Source organism: Manacus candei, unplaced genomic scaffold (assembly GCF_025592945.1).
Source record: "Manacus candei isolate 608988 ecotype Guabito, Panama unplaced genomic scaffold, ASM2559294v1 h1tg000095l, whole genome shotgun sequence".
Classification (NCBI taxonomy): Eukaryota; Metazoa; Chordata; class Aves; order Passeriformes; family Pipridae; genus Manacus; species Manacus candei.
In genome coordinates, this window is record NW_026138143.1 from 286,438 (window position 1) to 311,171 (window position 24,734).

At 41.7% G+C, this 24,734-nt stretch overlaps 1 protein-coding gene across 2 annotated transcripts in view; it reads right to left on the minus strand.

The window, feature by feature from the left end:
- The window catches only part of TPK1 (thiamin pyrophosphokinase 1), a 300,110-nt gene extending 282,184 nt beyond the window's left edge, over positions 1-17,926 (minus strand). The window contains exon 1 of one of the 2 annotated variants that reach the window (XM_051768533.1): positions 17,661-17,909. In XM_051768533.1, coding sequence (XP_051624493.1) covers positions 17,661-17,703 — 43 coding nt within the window. In that variant the 5' untranslated portion in view covers positions 17,704-17,909. Of the gene's footprint in view, positions 1-17,660 lie in introns of both variants that reach the window. The other variant, XM_051768527.1, reaches the window with a different exon arrangement.
- Between the last annotated feature and the right edge of the window lie 6,808 nt (positions 17,927-24,734).

The following is a 24,734-nucleotide window of genomic DNA, read 5'->3' on the forward strand; positions in this document are numbered from 1 at the left end:
CAAAATGAGACCTTAAATGATTTTCTAATGATTTCAATGTTCTGAATGCTAGCATTGGAAACTCAAAGATTTGCCTCTCACCTCTCCACTCCCAGTAAGGGACTGTCTCCAAGAAAATTCTGAATAGATATCTGGAAGGTATGATTTTCAACCAACCTAATTATATTTGTACAAAAAGCTATACAGACACTCTTTTTTCAGCTCCCACAAGCTTTTTTTTTAGTTTTATTTCAGCTCTTTTTCATAGGAACACATTTAAGATGAACAGAGCAAGCTGCTTTCACATCACAAAAGAGAGTCCATAAAGGGATTTGTAAAAGTTTACTTACACAGTACAGCTCATGCCTCTGAATAAACTTTTTCATGTGAACAATATCAAACTACCACTTTTCTCCAAATTCCCCAAACAAATTAAAAAAGGTGCATTTTTTCCTCTTCAAAACAGAGACTCAATGGACTCAGTGATTTTAATTGTGACTTTTTATTCCTAATATGCTCTTAACGGATTCCCCAGGGAAAGTTACTTATTTCTAACAAACTACAGGAACACACAGATGGAATTCTAGAAATATTTCTAAAGAACCCACCCAGAGAGAACAAATTTGAAAGACGGTACCCTTCACGATGACCCAGCAAAGCCAGCAGTACCTCACTTACCAAGAAAGAGGATACAAGTCTGCACAAGAGGTGCACCCTAAGGTAACTAAGCAGGAAAGATCCTTTTACATATAATCATGGTTGAAAACAGATGTGCATTTCACACTTCTAATAGGATTTGATAAAATCGTAGCTATAGAATAAAATAATAGGTTAGACAAGGCAATGGAGGGGTAATCAAGTTTCCAAAAAATGAAATACATAGAGCCCCATCATTTAACCAGTTAAACCCTTACTGGAAGGTAAAACAACCACCATGTTCATTAAATATTCTGCATTAGCTAAGTTACATGTAGACACATTAGCTAAGCAAGCACTGGAGTGGCAATGCCTAGTTTCAAGCTCTTTGACTCTGTTTTCAAGAAAAATCAAATGCCATACATCACAGGGGATAGAACTAAAAGACATAAGATAGAAAGGTGACATTAAGCAAGCTGTATGCTCACTGGACCCCATTCAAAATCTCAAAAGTAGCTGCATGCAATTGGTAAAAAACGATTGACATTTATGTTTTCCTCAGTAGACCTAATTAGGTCTGACATACATCCATTCACACTCAAATAGGCACAGAAACCTTCAAGGTTATTTTCCAATTATTTCCACTTATACTGCCTCATTCTGAAAGGACTGGCAATCTGAACTTTCAAAAGATGCTACAGGTGCTGTTCATGCATCCTCTCTCAGCAACTGAACCTTTAATAAGAAAAATATTTATTATTTAAAACTAGTGGCTTTTAACACATGAATTCTAATCTCAGCTTCTTCCATCCCATTTTTATTTGTGATTAATAGAATTTTTCAACACAAAAATGGTATAAGTAGTATTCCAATACTGTAAAAGTGTTTTAAATGCCCCAAAAGCCATTTCTGTTCATAACACTGTTATTATTGTAGTAACATAAATATCCATCTGAAAAGCATAAAATGTGCTAGAGGATGGTAAAGTAAATTTTCACACATGGAAGACAATCAGATAATACAGCTTCCCCAAAGAGGCTATGAAATATTAAAGTTAAGATAAAGGTCACCTGAAAAGACACATCACATTTAGCACTGTATCATGGGGTGGTGGTAAAATCCCCAAACCAAATGAATCTCTTCTCTTTGCTTTTCTCATAAAAGTAGAGCTTGCTCTAAGTTTACATAAACATTTTCATGAAATGTCAGCTGCCCATCAGTAGTCAGCTGCATTTCCACAACGGTCAGGCTACCTCTGAAAAAGAACTCTTAATTTAGTCTCTAAATGCCATAACATTCTGAAAGCTGTCTCCTAAAAATAATTTTTCCTGTGATTTTTTCACAGATTTTGCAATCTGCTGTATCATGAACTGAAAACAGCAATCAAATCAACAATGTGATTAAAGATTATCTCAGAAAAACAAAAAAAACTAAACCCTTGGTGGGACCTGTATATTTTTTATATGACACCTGTTCAACTATATTTGCTTTGCTTCTAATGATGGCATTCAAACTGCCAGAAGCAGAGGTTATAATCTAAGAAACAGCAATAACAACCTTCCTGGAAAGATTTAGGAAACATTCTTTAGGTTCTGGCAAAGCAAACAGTGTTATCTTGAAATCTATAATTAACATGAGCATTAAAAGAAAGGGGAGAAAAAAAAAAGTACAATTACTACTGGATAAAGTTTGGAGCTTTTCAACAGGGTATTTCAGGAAGTATAATTGACTCTAATTTGTTGATGAGGAACTGAGGTACAAGGTTAAAAGCTTTCCCAACATTATGCAGCACAGGACTTGGGAAAGAAACTCAAGTACCTTCAAGTTCACGATAACTGGAAAAATGATACTGCTTGTTCTGCACCCAAGAGCCTTCCCAGAGAAAACTGCATAAAAGTGGAATAACCAGCAACATTAATGTTTAAGGCAAACAATAAATTTAGTGGCTACGAAGAAAAAAATTACAACTTTTTACATAATAGCTGAGAAACAGTGAACTTGAATGAACATCTGGAGTGTCAGAACAAAACTTTCCTAATACATACAAAATGTCGCAAAGCGCTGGCATGTCAAGAACTAAAATGAATTATCAGGTTTGTAGAACAACCTGTGCTTAGCTATCTTTTGAATTTCCATATAAATGTAATGATCTGCAAAGTACCTCTTTGGCAAATGCCTATGGCTATTTTAACTGCTCCTTTTTTGGCTGCAAATGCTGCATAAGCTATACCTCTGCACAGGCTCTGGGCTCCTCCATGTTGAGTTGACTCCGTGGAAGTGCTAGGTTCAGCCAGGAGGCTGCTCTGTGCAAGATAAGACTTTAAAGCATTCAAGGCAGAAACAGCATTTTGTCATCTACATCCTCTACCGCAGATGTCCTGCAAGGATTTGAGGGTGTGAGAATAGCAGAGCAATAATATATTCAAAGTTCAGCCTTCTACATAAACTTCAGAAGTATAAAACTGCATATAAATGCCTTCCTAATATAGACTTTCCTGTATTATATTTGGAGAAGTTTACTGTCTGCCTCTGTAACGTACCCTAGGTATCGCACACTGTTCCCCATTGTTTTATTCTGGAATTCCAACAATATCATTTTAGGATTTAGAGCCAATGCTAGCACATTTCAATTCTTAAACTCATTCAGTTTATGTTTCACTCTCACATTGGCTATTTGCTTCTATCCTCTAAGGAAGCTCATAGTATGAATGACAAAATGTCAGGAATAATCAGGGTAACTAGTTTTATGCCCCTAAAGAACAAAATGCCATCTTTATCCTCTCAGGTAGGATGTTGTCTTCTCTTAGTAAAAAGAATGGCTTTTAGCATCCATCAAATAAATTCAAGCCAGCATATCATTAGAGATTACTTGTATTTATTCCTGCATCTTGCTCCATTTCTTCCCTCTCTTTTATGACATCACCTTCTGCACCCTCTATAGTCATAGCCTGCTTTGAGAGTGGTAGCAGAAAAACTACTAGCACTACTACTACTCCTATGCCCTTGCCTAGGAAAATCACCTATGGCTTTTGCTACTCCAGACTATTCAGCAACTTAGGATATAGCACTCCAAAAAATTCTTTTCCCTAACCTCCTGCTCTCCCCTTGCCATCTCTGAGCGTTTCATTTCTATGAAGTAGTTGTTATAAACTACCAAGCACTGGCATTTGACATGCCAATCCAGGACTATCAAAATAAATTAAAGACGGAGGGTTAAGCATAAGTCACACTGTAAGCACAGCTGCTTCTTGATGTGAGATATCAAGTAAAACATTTCAGTGCCATACCCTTTTCCTAACTTCTCCAGATTAGTAGCTCACAGTATATAGTAAGTAAAAAATGCAACCAACCAAAAAAAAAAACCACCACAAAACCCCCAGTTGTATAGTAATAATATAGTTTGTTTCAATGCCCCAGTTTGTGTGCCAAGACATTCTGTGGAGCCAGTGGTTTGTTGCACACCACCCTTCAAATGCTGACATGTTTTGACAACGCTGCCATCAATTCTGCCTTTTAAAGCTGAAGAGAGAGTAGATGTTCACCTCAGCCATCTGCCAACGCAGCAGATGAACACAATGTACACAGATTCCATAACTGATGTACCTCAAACCACCAGAAATCCTGTGATTTGAGGCACACTTTCTCACTGAAGGTAATGAGTACAGAAATTACACTGACAGCAGGATTTGTCTCTAGAGTGACATGCACAAAAATGAAATAAATTAACTCTTTCTTGATAAAGTGGATTAAACTGTAGAGAAACTCTTTGCAGACACATTCACTTGCTCATTTTTACCCTCCAAAATGCATACTTGGAGCTTGTGAAAAAAATTAGGGGCTATTATCTGAAGCTTTCTTTTTGAAAATCTAAAGTCCGTTTTGGATATCAAGAGAAAGTACATTCCTAGAAAACGCGAGAAGACACTCGTGTTTCTTATCACTACAAAAGATCATCTGTAAAACCTAAAAGAGTAAGAGAGCTTTTAACTGTTCAGATTTTTTTTTCAAGGTAATCTCTCTGAAACATCTATGAATTCAAATGCCAATTATCAACAGTATGGAAATAGATGAAATGAAATCACAGAGACAGATTTCACCATATTGGAAAACTCATAGTGATTGCTACACACAGTTTTCACTCCTTATTTCAGAACTTACGGAGCTTTACTCCTTGTACCTCTTTTCACATATTTGTATACTTTTGACATCATCTGTCACTTAGCTAAAAATAAATATCATTACTCTACTGAAGAAGAAAGCATTAGTAATTTACAGTATGAAGACTTCAAAGCACAAGAATAAGTCCTGTCTGTCCCAGATGAAGCTGGTATAACTACCTGAGTGAGAATGTGCGCAGAACTGGCCTGTCCTGCCTTCAGCAATACACATATGGGAAGCTCCTTCTGACTCTATGCATATGATTCTTACATTCACATCTCAATTTTCTACACTTCTGTACATCGAATTTTTGTACAGCTAGTCTATTTCTCTGCCCCTAAGTAGAATCAGTTCTCTAAAAAATTCCTCTTCATGTACCCTTGAAAAAGGAAAGGCTCCCACTGACAGGAACTACATCATCTTCTCAAATAATGTATTCCAGTGCTTCCTCCTGCTACTTACAAAGTTTTCCCCCTAATATCTAACTCAAGCCATCTTTGCTAGAATTGAAATTCATTTCTCACCCAACTGCAATATAATTGCATATTTCCAAGGTCTGTTATGTATGCTTTTCGGGAAGCTATGAATGGGACAATTCTATACAGATAGACTGTCAGCTGCAAATGCCCTTCCACTGAATAGAACAGCAGGATTTCCTTCCTAAATTCTCCTCTTTTCATAGGTTTCTTCTCTCGAGAAAAGTAACAAAACTCCTCTTACCTAGTCTTTGTATCATGTGTGTTTTCCATATGTATTTGCCATTGGGGGAAAAGAAGAAAAGGGAAAATTAAACAGCAAAGGATAAGACTACAAACCTATAAGTTTATAAACTCTCACAAAACATTACCAGCACTTCCTGTGTATTCTTAAATTTAGATTTCCTCTCTGCTGTTCTAATTTACATTATTTGGGGTGTATAACTACACTATTTTAGAGTTCAGTCCCTTTGTTAGTACTCCGAAGCTACATTTAATTTACATTTAATCAGTTCCAACTTTGCTCTCAAAGGAAACTGGCTATTTATTTCAGCAAATGTATTCAGGAAATGCAAATCTGGACAAGAAACAGAACAGTTGGGCAAAAAGTTGTATAAGTTTAGCATAACTGTTTGCTTCACTGTCTGAATTCAAGCCTTTTTTTTCCTCCTTGCAAGATTCACAATTACAATATTTATAGATAAATAAGAATAGAATCTATGGAAATAATTTTAAAGCTCTCAATAGCTCACAGTAACCAGTAGTAAATTTAACACACTGAGTAGTAAAATCTTACTGCAATAACTTCTTGCTGCCTTAGGAACCATGACAAAATACTACAGCACTTTTTGAGCTGGCTTTTTTTCAATTGTAAAAACACAACATACTCAAAACATAAGGAGGAAGTACAGCCCTCTAAATTTCTGAATCGCATCACAAAAGCTCTGAAATCTGCTCCTAGCTCTCTAAGACCTCCTTTGTGACATGAGACTAGCCACTTGATACTTCATGCTGCAGCACCCCAGGATATATAATTTCTTTTCTCTTCCCACAGATCTGTCTTCTACTTAAATTGAAAGGAAAAGAAGTGTCTCATTTGGTGGGCTAAGTGTTTCAAATTTATAGACTCAGAGGCCTGAAAGGATTGCTGTGACAATCTACTTTAGCCTTTTTTATAAAAGATAGACTGAAATTAATTTTTTTTTGAAGCTAAGTATGACTTGAAACTGACTTACACTGATGTAGACTCTGTGTTTCTCTAGGTACAGTATTCAAATGGTTGGTTATTCTTCTCCATGTTAAAAACCTGTACCTGATTCAGGTATGAATTTTTTTGCTTTCAACGTCCACCCTTTGTGTCTTGTCATACCTTTGTCTGCCTGACAAAATATAGCTACTGCAATACCAATGCAAATAATAAATTATACTATGTGTTATCTAAAGAGCATTGCTCCTTAACTGCACCCCTGGGACAGGTCTAACACTACCTTACTGGAGCTAGCTGACACTTGAAGATTTTGGCAACAAGTATGCTATCAAACATCTGTTGAGCCACCCCTTTGAAGCACCCCCTCTCCCACACCATATGGCCATCTCCACTGAGTGGTACCGCAAGGCCACAACCCAGCTCGCATCACTCCCTGACCTCTCTGGGGATGCCAGACACTGACTGATAATTTCACACAAACTGCACATCTCATCAGCAGGAGAAAACAGCCTGCTGCTGTGAAAGGAGACATGCAGAGCATGTGCATGTTACAACACGCTCTGTCCACGTCACTGTCAGAAAATCCTCCTCATGGAGGTGTAGCATACTCTAAAAGAAGGTATTTTATTTTCGTCTAGTGCTGCTGTTGCTCCTCCCAAGTGACAACTGCTGTGCTCTCTGTGTAATCGGGCCTACTCTAGGGGTTTGTCAACAGAACTATGGCAGCTGAGAGTGTGAAGAGAAACAAATAAAACAAACATGGTCTCGGAAGACAAAGCAAAACATTACACAGTAGATCTAGTTTCCTACTGACTTAAAAAGGTTTGTTGGCAGTAAAATTTAACTTATGACAGGATAGTAGACTAAGAGAAATGAATTTTTTCCACATGCTCAAGTGACCAAACTCCTTACTATGATTAAGGTAATACAACAGCAGCAGCACTAGTGACCAGTACATAAGAACAGTAGTGCAAACAGAGGCACATGGAACTCAGAAATTGAGTTTCCAAGTGAAAACCTTACAACAAGTCAGTGTTCAAGGAAGAACATCTGATCTCAGTGATTTTATTTCCCACAGTTACAAATGACCATCCAAATTCTCTGTTCACAGTTACCAAAGTCATTAGAAAGGCTCAAAGCCTGTGCATACAGTACTAAATGTCGATCCCACAGTGAATTCTGTGCAAAGAAAGCAGAGCTAATAGAAAAGCACTCTGAATAACAGCAGGAATATACCAGCATCCTAAGAAGATAGAACTGCAGATAATACCATTCTACTTTGAACCAAGTGAAAGTCATATCATAGAACTGTAGAATGATTTGGGTTGGAACATTGGAATAAAGATATTCTAGTTCCAAACGCCCTGCCATGGGCAGGGACACCATCCACTAGACCAGGTTGCTCAAAGCCCCTTTCAACCAGACCCTGAACACTGCCAGGAATGGGGCACCCACAGCTTCTCTGGGCAACCTGTTTCAGAGCCTCTTCACCCCCACAGTAAAGAACTTCTTCCCAATACCTAAACTAAACCTACTCTCTTTCAGTTTAAAGCCATTCCACTTGTTCTATCACATGCTCTCGGCAAAAGTTCCTCTCCAGTTTTCTTGTAGGTCCCCTTGAGGTACTGGAAGGCTGCTCTAAGGCCTCCCCAGAGCCTTCTCTTCTCCAGGCTGAACAACCCCAGCTCTTTCAGCCTGTCTGCATAGCAGAGGAACTCCAGGCCCCCGATCATCTTTGTGGTCCTCCAGCAAGTCCATGTCTTTATGCTGGGTCTCCAGAGCTGGACACATTACTCCAGGTGGGGTCTCACAAGAGTGGAGTCCTTAAATCAGTCTGAGGCAGTCTTGCAGCACCACCTTTCAAGAACACTGCTGTCAAAAGTCCAGAGAGCCAAACATTAACTTGCCCTTCACAAAAGTTTCCTAGTATTGCCCCCTTTTCTTCTTTCTATTTTATTTTTTTTTAAGTAAAGAATAAATCAAGCTTTTCTTTAAGAAACTTGAAAGGTAAATTTTTCATTCATAGCAGGAAATGGCAATATGGAGACGCACACTTTCATATCAGAGCTTAATCACCTCCGGCATACCCAGCCTGACTCATTACGAAATAAGGTGTTGACACATTGCCCAAGAGCTGTTCTTGCTGTATCAGCAGCAGTGAAGCCACTGCACCAGTTCTTCTGGCAGTCCAGGTGTCCAACTGGCAGATCTTTAGATCTGTTTGACTCTCAAGCTGCCCTCCTTAGTATGTTTTCTCTTTTTGATTCACAGGATGGCAAAACACTGCTTAGATGATTATTAAATTGAAGAGGGAAACAGCCGTATAGTGGAACGCTATACTCACAAGGTTGTGCTTTTACCCTCCACAGCTTGCAGAGCACTCATTTCCTGAAGTGAAAGTGTTACTTGCCTTAAAGTATCTGCATTAGAGGCTGTCTTCCTAAATCTTCCTTCGAGAAGCCTAGCCATGATGATGAGAGGCTGCCAGTTACATTTAAAGCAAAGATCCTGGTACCTTGTAAGCATTACTGATACACAGGTCAAACTTCCTAGTAGAAACTTCACCTCACCCTCCAGGATTTCCCCCGTAAACTCTCATCAAGAGTGCAAAGTCTCAAAATGGAGCACCTGGAGATTGACTCTCTTTGCATAGCTGCTCTGTGACACATATCAACCTCAGGAAAGTTTCAAGTGATTTAAGTCACACCATCTGCTGAACAACTGCCCAGGTGTGGTTTCAAACCAACAGCCTTTTAACTCATTCTGAGCAACTAGAGCTTTGGCCTATACTTAGGTCTGGTCTGTATGTCGATGCTTTGCTTACGGCACCTAAATCAGGTCTATGTATAAAAGCAAATAAATCTCACAAATACATACACACAGAGATTTCACTGACATACCAGGGCCCTTCTGCTATGAAAGCTGAACGCAAAAAAAAAAAAAAAAAAGAAAGAAAGAAAGAAAGAAAGAATGCATCTCCTGACAGCCCTTGCTGTGTCTGCACCAAGCAAGTCCACAGACACCCTTAATGACACTGTCACAGAAGTCAAAGCTTTTCCAGATGATGAATTCTTGAGGCCCCGGTATTTTGTGACATCAACATATTTTCCTTTTGCACCGAAGACACTGAACAATTTAGTCAAAAACCGTACGTATGAATATTTCTTAACAACTCTCTTATTGTTGTGTTGCCCAGGGTCAGTGCTGACCAGATAATTTGGGAGGAAAGAATAGACCAGAAAAGAAGAGCTACAGTAAGACAAAACAATAAATAAAACAAACAGAACCCATACCAGCAGTCACAACTATAAAATAAATTGTGAGGGGACAGGTTCTGCTCCTACTGAATTCACTGGCCAGCTTCCCATTTATTTCAATTGGCCTGATAAACACATGCATCCCTCCAGCTCCTGTCCTGCCAGAGAGGAAGGCTGGCAGACAATCCATCAACATAAGCCACAAAGAATCAGCACAAGCACTGAGAAAATTCAGCTGCCATTCAAAATAAAATTCAAAGCTAGGAAATTACAGGAAAAGCCTTCCAGCAGCTCCAACTGCTACTGGATATACAGCAATAGATTTAATTTAAGGCAATCCAAAAGCTACTATGTGTACCCTCTATGTAAAATTTAACTAACAGAATGTTCCTTTAACAACTTTAAATTCTCAATTCTCTTTTTAATTTTACAAAGGCAGTACTATAAAAACACTGTTAATCATATTCCTCATGTTTAAGGTCACAGCTAGATGGAACAGAGAAGCTGTTTCCATAAATTACTCACATGTAATCCACCACAGCTATAATTTACAGAAAGATGTAAGCCAAAAATCTTAAGAACTGTTTATACTGCACTGTGATCAGGTACAGTCACTTCGGTGGAAGGGACAATGGATAGTCACTTCTTTTCAATTTTGAAATTATTTGGTAACTGATAAGATTATTTAGTCTTGCTGGACACACTGCAAATTCCCCTCACTCTGTAGAGATCAGAGACAGGGAATGCTCTATACCTTAACTACAAGCAGCTGTATACATCAGAATTCTCTCCTGTTGATTTACTCCATTTTGTACTGGGTAAGACCTACTAATGGTTGTTGGAATTTTTGTTTCTTTGTGGGTTGGTTTTGGGGTTTGTTGGTTTATCTATCGGTTTGAGGATTTTTGATTTTTTTTTGGGGGGGGGGGAGGAAGAGAAGCATCGCCCCTCCCCTCTTTTAATCTATATTTTTCAACAACAGTACATTGAGACTGGCATAGGTTATTTTTATGTCACACAGAGGCAAATCTGTTATCTAGCTAGTAACCTCCCCAGACAAAGTTGATGGTGCTGTTGATAAAGGTCCTAATCCCTGAGGTTACACCCAAACAAAAAACTCACTAGAAGTGAAAGCTGATGAGAACTGACTAATGAAGAGAAGCTGCTAACCCTTTAACTTGGTTCTTAGTTTTCAGGTGGTTTCTTGGCATGTTGGGTTTTTTTTGTTTTTTTCTTCCTTTCTTTAAGACTTTGATTTTAGGTTTTACTTTCGATGCTGCTATTTTTTACATAGATCAAGCTCTGATTAATATCTTACGATGTCTAAACTTAAAGCAAATCCACAAGGATGCCTGGGATTTTTTATTTTGGATCTTGAAAAGTTTGAAACCTACATGTGTTATGTTTTCTCCTGTGTAAATAAAAGTGCCTCATTTCTGTGCTTCATATTCAATTTCTCCATAAATCAGACTTGGATGAACCTTGCAAACAGGAAAAAAGTCTCTTCTGTTTTTCACTCCCAGAAAGTAAAAACTAAGTTATATATATATATATATATATATGTATATACACATATTTGAGATACAGCATAATGATACAGTTGCTGTGAAACTACTGCAACCTCTTAAGAGGTGACCAAAGACATACCAGTGAATACAGCAGAGGAAAAACAAAACTTGAAAGTCCACTATTCTCCCTGACTTCCTGTACCTTCTTAAAATTAATATTTTGCTCTTTAAACACTAAAAAGTTTAAATGATTTCTAGCAGTCCTGTACACATTTAATTGGATATAAATGACATGAGCATTTTGAAGATGGGAATAAGTGTATTTCCCACCTCCTTATCTGATATTAAATCACAGGATAAAAAGAAAACAAAACAAAAAAAAAAGAGGAAGAAAAAAGATACTACAGAAGGTCAGCTAGTGTATTTCCTAGCTTTAAGGCTCTATCTCACAGAACTCACTGCAAGCTACTCTTGAAAGCCTCAACTGATGGAAAATAACAAGGCCTTCCAAAAGGAATTCATCAAAGTGTTTTACTATCTGTGCAAGCAGTAATGAATGTGAGTTTTTGTCTCAGAAGCTCCAGTAACATCACCCTTGCTCTTATAGTCTGGAGTGCTTTGGGTTGGGCTTTTTTTGTTGGTTTGGGGTTCTTTTTGTTTGTTTGGTTGGTTGGTTGGGCTTTTTTTTGGTGGGTGGGATTTTTTTGTTTGTTTGTTTTTTGGTTTTTTTGAGATCACCTCAGTCCCCTCCACCATCATACTTCCATCCAAAAGGGAGCCAGCTATGCCCAATTAGTGACTGCAAGATATGGAACTATCAGTTAATTGACTGTCCACAAGATGAGAACCCATCATCCACATAAAGAGAAACTGGCTTTGAAGTCAACGTATTTCTAAAGGGGGCTTTGTGTGTGTGTGTGTGTGTACAAAAATAAGAGGACATAGTCTAAATCCACACCAGAGGAGGTTTAGGTTAGACATTAGGAAAAAATTCTTCACAAAAAGGGTGATTAGATATTGGAATGGGTTGCCAAGAGAGGTGGTGGAGTCACCATCCCTGGAGGTGTTTAAGAAAAGACTGGATGTGGCACTTCGTGCCATGATCTAGTTGATCAGGTGGTGTTTGGACATAGGTTGACTCTATGATCTCAGACATCTTTTTCAACCTAGCTGATTCTGTGATAAGTAAATATAAGTAAATATACTTTTCCTATTAGCTCAAATGGTTAAAGATGCCTTGTTGCCCCCTTTTAAATAACACACTTGCATACAAAGCATTAAAAAAAAGGAAGATAAAGAACTTCAAAAGCTATCAGTGTGTGAAAGCAAAGATCTAACAGAAAGTGGCGAAGTTAACAAGGATCATGACTACTAAATGCCATCTGTAATACTTCACTAATGCTTACAGAACAAATGCTGACCCAGCACAGCAGATTAGCAAGCAGCAGGGTCCAAGGCTGAGTATTAACAGCTACTTCAAAAACAAACTAAAGCATCCCAGGTGACTAGACCAAATGAACAATGTTGCTTCTTACATGAAACAAAGAGCAGGAGCAGGTCAGCAACATCCACATAAAAAAAAGGCATTTTAAATGTGTTTCAATTAAAAAAGACAGAAGAGTATAACAGCCATATGGAAGTGCTTCCTAATTTCATCAAGGAACTCCACCTCTGCTGATATTTTTTGGCTTTGGTGAACTCAATAATAGCTTTTCAATAATCTGATTCACCTGAAAACTTCACCAGTTTGATCAACAGCAGTGTCACAAACCCCGTAAAATTACAGCACTATCCAATAGTTTGGGACCCCACACCCTTTCCATATGCCTTTGATATTCAAGAGCTAACAGAGACCATCAGACTGACTTCCTAACCCCATGACTGTCTCGATTTCTACCACAGAATTTTGTTTATTAGATTGCAAGATAATGCATCATAGAGACCACATAGAGCTCTAGTGAAGGGGCATTTAAACAGTCATTGGCACTTGTACCAGGCTGGAGGTCATTCACTGAATGGTAAACATGCCACTGTTTCACAGAATAACTTTCAATCCTTAGTGTCAGATAAAGTGGAACATAAAGGAAGAAGTTCAAGCCCCAGGCATTTAAAAGGAATGTGGTGATACAATCCTTTCAGAGGCAAACCGTTTCCAGTCAGTAACATTTCCAAGAGAAGACAAACAGTAAAGCAAGACACAATCAAGCTTGCAGAATGATGGAAGAGCATCCACAGCTTATTGTTGCTTCCTCTTGTTCTCTTTGCTTTAAATTCAATGCAGAATTTTATAGTCCCTTTGAACAAAGAGACAACTATATATTTTCCCCATAATTCTTTGTCTTTGTCCTATTTGTTGTTGCTCTGTCTCTCATGGCATAAAGATGACCTTGCTTCAGTGAGATGAAGATAGCCCCCCACTTCTCAGCAAACCAAGCAAACCAAGTCTTAACCACTAGCTGTCAATGCAGCGTAGTTCAGGAGAGCATTTGACTTGGAGCATGGAGAAGCGGGAACTGGGAAACAAACCCTCACTGACAGCAAGGAACAGAAAAGAGCAGAAGGACCAGATTTGCTGCTTCTTTGCCGCCCCTGCACCTCAACAAGGCTAGACACGCATATCAGAAGCTGTTGGATTATAAACTGAGGCAGATACCTCCTTCTGCATCACTCCACTTGATAAAACCAATAATGAGCAGCACTTTAAGGACTGTGCAAGGCCAATCATTAATCACATCCGGAGATGAGTGAAAATCCAGGCCATATTATGAAAGGCAATGTAAAACATTCCCTGTGAGAAAATACAGCTTAGCAAACTGGCACTCTGCTCTTCTCAAAATCTCAAGTGGTATTCAGGGGCAACCTTATTAGAGGATGCTGCAGTACTTCCACTGTTAAGCAGTCACAAGCACAGCACACTCAGCTCCTGAAGTTCATGGTATTAAAATAATAAATTAAAACCACTTGTCTCTCTGCAGAAGTGCCTGCAGCACAGTCTGGGACAAGCAGCAGGAGGCAATGACAGTGCAAGAAAAGGGGATAAACAGCGGGAAGGAAATGTCGAGCCTATCAAAGGATGCTCCAGAACAAACAAAGCTATTCTTGTCATGAATTCAAGGGCCATAGTGTGACATCATGATGAGCCTTCTACAACAGCTTCACCCTGTGAAGTGTCTGCCTGACCCCTTCCCCACAGCGTACAAGACTCTATGGTGGACTTCTGTGAACCTTTTAACGGTTTCATTTCATGAGGAAAAGAAAATATACTTGTTTCAGCACACAAGACACAAATTTAGAGCTCAATCCCACTTTAAATTCTACCTCATTACACATTCTGAACTACATTAAGCAAATCAACACAGCTCTAAAGCTCACAGCACAGCATTCTGACTGTAGCATGGTGATTTTCAACAGTGCTCCAGCTGTTTGACTGAATAATGTTTGAAATCCCTGAGTATACTAGTTAGCACAGCAGTTCTCAAATATCCACTACTTGGACTTCAATCAGGTGCTATATAGGGAGACGTACAATCTAAGAACGCGCTCTAACTACACTGCCTAAAATTACCAAAGCACACTGGCCCTGAAATTCCAATGCAGGTACCTAATGTTGTGTTTCAAAACCTATGTTTTATTCTATTCAGTATAAATATAATTTCTGAACACCTTCAAAGAAGAGAAACAAAGTTAATAATCTCCAAAAATAGCTGACAAATCTTTCACAAGCTCCCCACCATAATGTACCACTATGTTTACATAGGGCTTTTAGAAAGCAAGCAGAAACATTATATACATTGCCATACATCATATTATTTATAGTATTTTTAGGAAAGGGGCAAGGTCGATAGTGCTCCAATGGCCTCACAAGCGTTTATTTTGTAAGCTCACATCTAGCCTCTAAGCAGTGCCATGTTCTACATTGATTAGCTTTACATTATTTGGGCCTTTAAATATGTATCCCACTGAAGCAAACAGATGGAGGAACTACTGGTAGGTACTTCCTCCAGAAGAAATCAGGAGGCTCATTTTACCTACCCAATTTTGAAAATCTTATTTCTGAATTTGGCTGGGGGGATACCACAGTTTAAACTGTGGAATTGCCGAATAAATCTGCTCAGCCTTGAATACTTTGAGCAGGCTAAGCCAGTTGGTTATTTTCGTAATGAATGTAATGACGACAAGGATCCAGATACAACATCACTGTGTATTTCATAGGCACAACATCCTGTATAACCAACTGATTTGTACACATGTATCAGACATTTCTTTGGAAGAAGTGGGCTTCTTTACCTCCAGCTGAAGCCTCTGGTGTGAGAGGGCTGTGGGTCACCAGAAAACTGTGAACAAACATCCCAGACCTTCAAATCCAACCAGACATAACCAAAGAGAAAAAACAAACAAACAAACAAAAACCCAAAACAAAACAAAAACACACACAAAAAAACCAACCAGACAGGCAACTCCTGGAAACTAAGAACATCTGGTAGCCCTAACATTATACAACATCTATCAATAGCAACTATCTTAGAATGTAAACAACAATGCCTGTAATTCCACAGGGATAAATTCATAGAATGATGTTAAGGGGTTGGAATGGACCTTAAAAATTATCTAGTCCCAATCCCCCTGCCATGGGCAGGGGCACCTCCCACTAGACCATGTTGCTCAAGGCCTTATCCAACCTGGCTTTGAACACTGCCAGGGCTGGGGCATCCACAACCTTCCTGGGTAATCTGGTGCAATGTGTCACCACCCTCATAGCAAAGAATTTATTCCTGAAATCCAACCAAAATTTCCCCTCTTTCAATCTGTACCCATTACTGCCTGTCCTATCACTACAGTTCCTAACAAAGAGTCACACTTCAGCTTCCCTGTAGGCCCCATTCAGATACTGGAAAGTTGTTATGAGGTCACCATACAAACTTCTCTTCTCCAGGCTGAACAGCCCCAACTTTATCAGCCTGTCTTCATAAGTGAGGTTATCCAGTTCTCTTATCAACTTTGTAGCTTTACATTCTTAAGGAACCTTTTTGTCTTGCCTTATTACATACTTAGCAAGCACTTATTCCTCATTTCAAACAAGAGGACATCACATTGCAATGAATCAAAATTAACCCATTAAAATCTCACCTCCATATTCATTCCCTCTTTCCATCCAAAGCAACAGTGCATCTCAAAATACACATGCACGCAGTATCAAATATACATTTCTGGCAGGAATACATTGAGTACAGCTCTGTTACTGGCTTTGAACATATCCTGAAGAAGTTTTTAAGAATCAGAGAAAAATATGATTTAAAAAACATACTGGGATGAGTTTAAACATGCTCTTAAACTGCCAGCTATAAAAATGTATTGAATTGTTAAAAGTGTACATCCTGTTAAACTCTGCCTTTCCTACAGATCTTACTAGTAAATAACAACATACACCTCACTGTGGCGGCTGGTCTGTGTGCCAGAACAGAGCAGAAAAGAGTAGTGTAAGTTAGAATTCAGCTGCTATGCCCAAATGATTTTTAAGCAGCTTTAAAATCATGTTATAGAAAGATAAAAATATTTACTATTTATAATGTTATCACTGAATAACAAATTGGACCCTACTGAATTAGACACTGCAAACACATAGTGAAGAAGAGGTGCCTATTCCAAACAGCATACGAGCCACTTAGACAGTCAGTGCTTGTTTCGTGTGCTCCATGCTTCAGACAGGTAAGGATGTTAATTATATATATTAATAAGGATCACCTCTCAGGTCTCAAAAATAGTACCAAAAGCAGAGCACTGGAGGACAGCTTGGGAAAACCAAAGAAAACCCCCAAAGCGTTGCTGTGCGGAAGAGGCAAGCGGGGCACACAGGTGTCTCCGGGACAGAGCACACAGGCAGGGCCAGGGAGCCAAGGGCACGTGGAGAAAGCCAGGCCAGCAGGCAAACAGGAGATAAGACAGGATTCACCGGCCCGCTCTGCCCCGCCGAGCCGAGAGAAACGGCGGCGAGCAAGCGGGAGGGAACGATTGAACTCGGAGGGGCTGGGGGGCTTTAAACACAAATCTTTAACTCCAGCGGGGGTTGGGGGCTTTAAACACAAATCTCTGATTCCAACACGGTAACAAATTGCTGTATTGAAAAGAAAGCAGCCTAAGCAGGGCAGGGCAGGGCAGAGACACCACGGTGCTTGCACACCGAGGGGGCGGCAGAGGCGGTACCCGGCGGGAGCCGGGGCGGGGGGCAGAGGCAGGACGGGAGGCAGAGCCGGAGCAGGAGGCACAGCCCGAGTGAGAAGCACAAGCCCAGGCAGGAGGCAGCGGCGGGAAAGAAGCACGGGATGGGTGGGAGGCACAGCGCAGCCCCCACCCCGCCCAGCCCCGGTAGCACCGCCCGCCACCGGGGCCGCCCCGCCCCTCGCTCGCCCCCCGGTGCTGGCGGGGGCGGGAGGTACCGTACCGGCGGGCAGGAGGCATTCCAGCGGCGTGAACGCGTGCTCCATGGCCCCGGGGCGCGGGAAGGCACACAGTAAAGGCACGGAGAGCGAGGCGGGGCCGGGCTGGGGCGCACGGGGAGTGGCGGTGCCCCGTCCCGGTGTCCCCGAGGTGCGCCTGAAGCCACGCGGCTGCGCCCGCCCTTGCAGGCGGTAGGCGGCGTGCCGGGGGACGTGGCGGCGGCGCTGCCCGGGTACCTGCGGCCGCGCGTCCTCCTACATCCCCTGGCAGCGGGATCGGGATTGGGATGGTGCGTGTGACCGGGAAGGGGGGGGGGGGTGTGGAAAGGCAAGCCGAGAGAATCGATCGTCGCCGCGATCCGTTACTCGGCGGTGGATTCAGCGGCGGTTGCTGAGGAAGGCGCTGAACCCCGCCCCTCGGTGATTGGCAGCGGCGGCGGCCTATGGGAGCCTCCGCTGAGAGGGGCGGGGTTAGCGCCTGTGCGCGCGCGGAGCGGGGGAGAGGGAAATAGAAAGGGAGCGAAGGAGTGAGAGGGAGAATAAAGGGGAGGGCAGGAGCGGTGGGAGAGAGGGAGAACCCGCCCTCCCTGGGCACCGGACTGGTGCCGACCTCAGTAAAGCCGCGCTTGAGGAGGCCGTGAGGAGCAGCTACACGGCGGACACCCGTGGTGCTCTGCTGACTGTTCACTCGGAATAAAAGCCCTCCCAACAGCTCTTTGCCCCTGGAAACTGAATGAAAACAAGGACTGTGCCCTGACTCGTCAGCCCCTCGTGTGCAGCCCGTGTGCGGCCGCCATCCCACGGCGCCGGCTGTGCTCGGGATGCGGGAAAAGCCGTGCCGGGTGTCAGCCTGGCTTGCTGTGCCTTTGCTGTCCCCGCGGGTGGGGGCTCCGCCACCTGCCTCCGCACCGCGCTGGTGCCGCCTCTGTGCCCTTGTCTCCGAGGCCTCGCAGAGTAATGCGGCATTTGTAGGTGCAGCTTAAGTTTCAATTAAAGTTATTTAGGTGTTATCACAAAACTTGTTAAGTACGTAGTTTCTGCTAACTTACGCACTCTTAACCGCGACGTTAATCACCTTTACGAAAAAAATGGACAGCACCTGCTAAATTTAAGTTTGCTCTGGAAGCGCGGGGGTCAAGTTTTGATCCCCCAAGGCGTGTCTGTAATGTGTCTCCACCTCTTGGGCCAGCCTTTTTCCCTGTAGGTACCCCTGTCCCATCCATCAGAGACAGGGGCGGCCATCTCCTCGTACCAAGCGTTCCCAGCGGCGCTCCCCTCGCCTGAATGCACGGAGCTGTCCCTGGACCGCCGCTTTCCCAGGCGCTCCGAGGGAGCGGAGCGGGGCCCCGCAGCAGAGGGCGGCAGAGGAGCGCCTCTCCCTCCCTCCTTTACTCTCTCCCGTTGTCTCCCCTTGCCGTCCCTCCCTCCGCTGTCCCGGCAGCAGGCACCGAGCGGCCGAGAGGGTCCGCCGAGCCCCGCACGGAGCCGCCGCGTCGCCTTCTCGATCGTGCCCTGCACCCAGACATCCTGGGGCCGGACTGGGCGAGAGGCGAGGTCTCGTTCTAGGGTCGTTTGGATAAAGACAGAGCGAGTTGCGTCAGTGGTCGGGCTCGATGACCTCCGGAGTCTTTCCCAGCCTAATGCTTCTATGATTCTCTGTCAGGGTTTCCCGTCAAACGGGAGGGAAGTGGGACCAACACGTCAGCTACTCAGTCCATGCTGTTAGTCTGAGATTCACACTCAGGTCAACATGATTTAAGTGACTTCAGTGTTGGGTGAGGCTGGACCACATGTTTAGGACAAGGCGAATGGCTTCAAACTGCAAGAGGGCAGGTTTAGATTGGATATTAGGAAGAAATTCTCTACTGTGGGGTGGTGACGCTCTGAAACAGGTTGCCCAGAGAAGCTGTAGATGCCTCATCCCTGGGATGAGGCCAGGTTGGATGGGACTCTGAGCAACCTGGTCTAGTGGAAGGTGTCCCTGCCCATAGCATGGGGGTTGAAATGATCTAAATGACCTTTAAGGTCCCTTCTAATCCAAACCATTCCATGATTCTATGATTACCCCAATGACTGGAGGTGCTCCTTTGATTTGGATGCTTCAAGCACTAAACCTTTGCTTTGGACCTTTCACATAAGCTACCCTGCCACCTATAAGAGATTACAGTTTTAGGCCACAAAGACTGATAGAAATTCAGGAGCGTTGGAAGCATTTGTACTTGCCAATGAGAGAAACGAGATTATTGGGGAACAAGGAAAAGATATTGAAGACATCGAAAGATTACTGTTGTTTACACTATAGAAATAGAAAATGCTTTTTTTCACTTTTGTGTCATTTAAAAGTTTTCTGCTCTCTCCATGGAGAATGTGAATTTCAAAGGCTTTTAGGAGCCTGGTATCATCTCAGCATCTCATTCTTCAAGCAGGTTAAGAACAGCCAGCATTAGGAAGAAGCAGCTTGCTGTCCCTCCCAAGAAAGGAGACCATGTGGGAACAGCCATGCAATTGGCCTGTGGTCTCCTACTCTTAATTATCTATTTTTCTACTCTGTCTCCCCATTCCTCTTCTTTTCAATTTTGACAAGCACTTTCCTATTGCCTGGTAAAATTATCAGACCTTCTCCGGGATAGCTTATTTTTCTTCTTCAGTATCTGTCAGTGTCTCTGTAATTATTTTTTTAATTTGTGCTTGAGGAGTACCATCTGGTACAAATAGTTGCTGATAAACAGCTTCTTATGCATGAGAATAGCCACACTTGCTCAGAGGGAAGGTCCATCTCATTCAGGTACCAGTTCCCAGTAGTGTTCAGTTACTAGTGTTCTTCCTCCTGTTTTCCATTTCTCCATTCTCTTCATATCCACAAGGTGCTTTTCCCATCTCTGTCACATCTGGGCTTCCAGGCAATCCTTTGCCAGCCACTGCTGCAAAAAAGCAATTGTACCTCTCTCTGCTAATCACACTAATGCATGATTCATCACAACAGTAGCATTGCAAAGAGAAATCAGTTTTGAGAGAACAGGCTGATACTGGTATTCTTTAAATCCTTTCAAGATGTGCAAGAGTCTGCAAGGTAAGGCAAACTACCAGCCCACTGTAAAACTAGAAAAGAGGAAAACAAGTCAGATGTGCTTTCTATCCCTGAACTCTGGCTTGCTTTCACTGGTCTTTCCTTCAGATACAAACCTCTCATCCACAGTATAAAGCTCTTTTTAAGAGTCAACTCCACAGGAATAGTTTCAGTCAATGCTAAAGTGCACTGATCTCTAAGGCAGGACCTGACAACTATTTAATACTGTTTATCAGAGCCTAACAAAGGTATCTAGTAGAGGAAGTTTCAGAGAGCGAAATGAATAACTCTGCACAGACTGGCATGTTCTCTTATGGATAGTCCCTTAAGGACAATGAGCAGTCAGCAGGCTGATTTACTTTTTCGAAAAATAAGCACTTTCACCTACTTTTTGCACTTTACATCTGTGCTAGGACATCCATTGAAATTTCCTGTGAAGGGCTACCATTTAATGAACTAGTGTTTTTTTCTTGTCACACATGGGAAATTCCTCAAAAAATATTACACCTGTTTTTCCAGGTAATGTATGAGATTCAGCAATATATTTTTTCCTTTAGCTGGATCTCAGACCAAACCTTCTCCCCTGTTCTTTTCTTCTGGTTGTATATGCCTACATTACTTTGCAAGATTTGCAGATGAACACAGAGAGAGGCTATGCAGGAAAGACATCCTCGGAGCACTGATACTGTACTTTTATTACTACTGTCTCCTCTGATTAGTTAAAAGGAGGGCAGGTGACCTCAACCCTAAGTGAGAGAGTAAACAGGCAAGCAAATGTAGTTCCTGAACCAGTCATGCCTCTCACCTGAGATATTATCCCTTAAAGTTTTTACAGACTTGATGACTGCTCTGCATAAAGAGAAACCACAATGTATGTGTATTATTATATACATTTATACATGTAAAAAATCCTTCTTAGCAGACTCCATATAGCTTCCTCTTCTTTAGGAAAACTATTCAGAGGAGCAGTCAATTGGGTAGCTTCTGTGGAGAACAGTTATGACTAGCACTGCACTTCAAGACCATTAAAACTGATCAGATGGGAAGAGTTGAAGGGTGATTAGGAGGACACCAGCTTTTACTTACTCATAACATCTCCCAGGACTCAACAAGGAAAGAGGAGGAAAGTCAAAATGAATTGCAAGGGGATTTATACAAGAGGGCTAAAGCCTGCAGCGTTTGCTTTGCTTCTTTAAGATGATCAGTCTCTGCATATGTGGATATGCTGCTGAGGCTAATTTATTGCAGCATTAGTTGCTTTCAGAATTTTTTTCCTTCTTTCAAATAGGCCAATCTAGTTGAGACTGAAAGGTTTAAAGGTATTTAAGGATTTTTGTCCAACAAAAAGATAAGGCCTGTCTCTAGCATTCATGACATAATGTCTCTTTCCCAGATGAAAGTCAAATAGGTCTGGTAATGCCAGACTTCATAATTTAATGCTTTATTTTTTTCCCTTCCCTTCTTCATTGTTCACCAAAACAGGAATCATATCTCTGTGCTTGAGTTGGAAGTACTTTTTGTTCTGTTCAAAAGCTATGGCAGATTTCAGTAATTGGCAACATGTATCTGAACCTTTTGATTGGAAAGCATGTAGACTCAAAACTACTGAAATACCTTCAGAGGTCCCTATTGGTGATGTCTGAAACAAGCTGCTTGTAAAGCAGGGGGCATTTGTTCTTCCAGCTACTCCAATTTTATTGCTAAAATAGAACAGTCTGTACAAGGCTGGCATTCAGGATTCAAGCAACATGTAAATGTCAAAAATATTTTCTCCTTCTCTCCACAGCTTATCTTTATACTAAAATGAATCCAGAGTTAAAACTAGCGTGCTGGGATGGTTCATTCTGTTATCTATCCCAGTATTTATGCAGAATAATAAGTTTGAGAATGTTTAGCTAGCTCAGCTGTCTGATTGTCTGTACATCCCTAAGTGCTTTATAATTCAAAAAACACAGGCATCAGTAGATAAATGGGATGCTTTATTATAGACATTATATCCTTGCAATTCTCCTGTGCCAACAATTTAAGTCCTCACAACCTCCTCAGAACTCAAAACACCAATTTAAAAGTTACAGTCACTGAGGGAAAAAAAAAAAAAAAAACCACAAAAAAGAAGACCTGCAAACACAGGCGGACAGAATCTAACACACACCCCCTGCTTCAAGTCCAGGTCCTGTAACCATTAATAGATCCAACTTCACATTTGTTTCAAGGCCTGAAGAGATAATGAAACTGCAAAAATATATGATGTTAAGTGCAATCTGTTTCTGTAGTGGAGTAGAGCAGGCCAGAGATAAAACTTATGAATTTTATTAAGTCACACAGTAAAGCAGAAGAAAATAGTGGAATAATAATCCTGTGGCTCACCAGGCAGGGCGCTGCGTTCGGAATACCTGAGTTTTAATCCACCCTCTACCACTGGCCTGCGTAGACAGAATCAAACCCCATGGATGCATAGTCTCAAGTGTATATAATTTCTTAGCAATTAAGTTACCTTTGAGAGATCTAGTTTAGAGCATTCTATGCCTTTGTTGCCTCATCTGTATAATGGCATCAGTGAGATATATCTATACTTTTAAATGAAACTGAGATCAGCAGCCAAATACAAATGAATCTGTGTTACTAATGAATAGCCATACAGCAGGTGAAAATCGGCAAGGCAGCTGGGTTTGATGGAATTCCACCTGAAGTCTGGAAACATGGGGGCCTTGCACTATGTGCTAAATTTCATGAGTTTGTACTGCACTGTTGGGAACTAGGTGAACTACCATCAGATCTCCATGATACAGTCATCATCACCTTATGTAAGAAGAAAGGATTTAAATCAGACTGTTCAAATTACCGTGGTATCACTCTGCTCTCCATTGCTGGCAAAATCCTGGCAAGAATACTCTTGAACAGACTAATATCTGCTATAGCAGAAGGAATTCTACCTGAAAGCCAATGTGGTTTCAGAGCCAACAGGAGTACCACAGACATGGTGTTCTCAGACAACTGCAAGAGAAATTTAGGGAACAGAACAAAGGTCTTTATGTAACCTTTGTTGACCTCACCAAGGCTTTTGATACTGTGAGCAGAAAAGGTCTATGGCAGATTTTGGAACACGTAGGTTGTCCCCCCAAGTTCCTTAAAATGATTATCTCACTCCATGAGGATCAGCACAGCCAAGTCAGATATGGCAATGCACTTTCTGAGCCCTTTCTAATAAAGAATGGCGTGAAACAAGGCTGCGTTCTCGCTCCTACCCTATTCACAGTCTTTTTCAGCATGATGTTCCAAAGGGCCACGGCAGATCTCGATGATCAGGACGGTATCTACATTCGATACCGTACTGATGGAAGCCTATTCAACCTAAGACGACTGAAGGCCCACACCAAGACCTTAAACCATCTTGTCCGGGAGCTGCTTTATGCTGATGACGCCGCCCTTGTCGCCCACACAGAAGCAGCTCTGCAGCGTTTAACATCCTGCTTTGCAGACGCTGCTGAGCTCTTTGGGCTGGAAGTCAGCTTAAAGAAGACAGAAGTTCTTTATCAACCAGCACCTCAGGAAGTCTTCCATCATCCCCATATCACCATTGGCCAATCAGAGCTCAAATCAGTCCAACAGTTTAATTACCTAGGTAGCCTCATCTCCTTGGATGGTAAGATTGACGGGGAGATAGAGAACAGGTTAGCAAAGGCATACAGTGCCTTCGGAAAGCTTCATAAAAGACTTTGGCAAACTAAACACTTGAAGAAAAGTACAAAGATCAGTGTTTACAGAGCCATAGTGCTGTCTACTCTCTTATATGGATCTGAATCATGGGTCATCTACCGCCACCACCTGCAACTCCTAGAACGCTTCCATCAACGCTGCCTCCGTACAATCCTAAACATCCACTGGTCAGATTATGTGACCAATACATCTGTTCTAGAACAAGCAGCAGTCACAAGCATTGAGGCCATGTTGCTGAGAACACAGCTGTGTTGGGCAGGGCACGTCTCAAGGATGAAGGACCACCGCCTCCCTA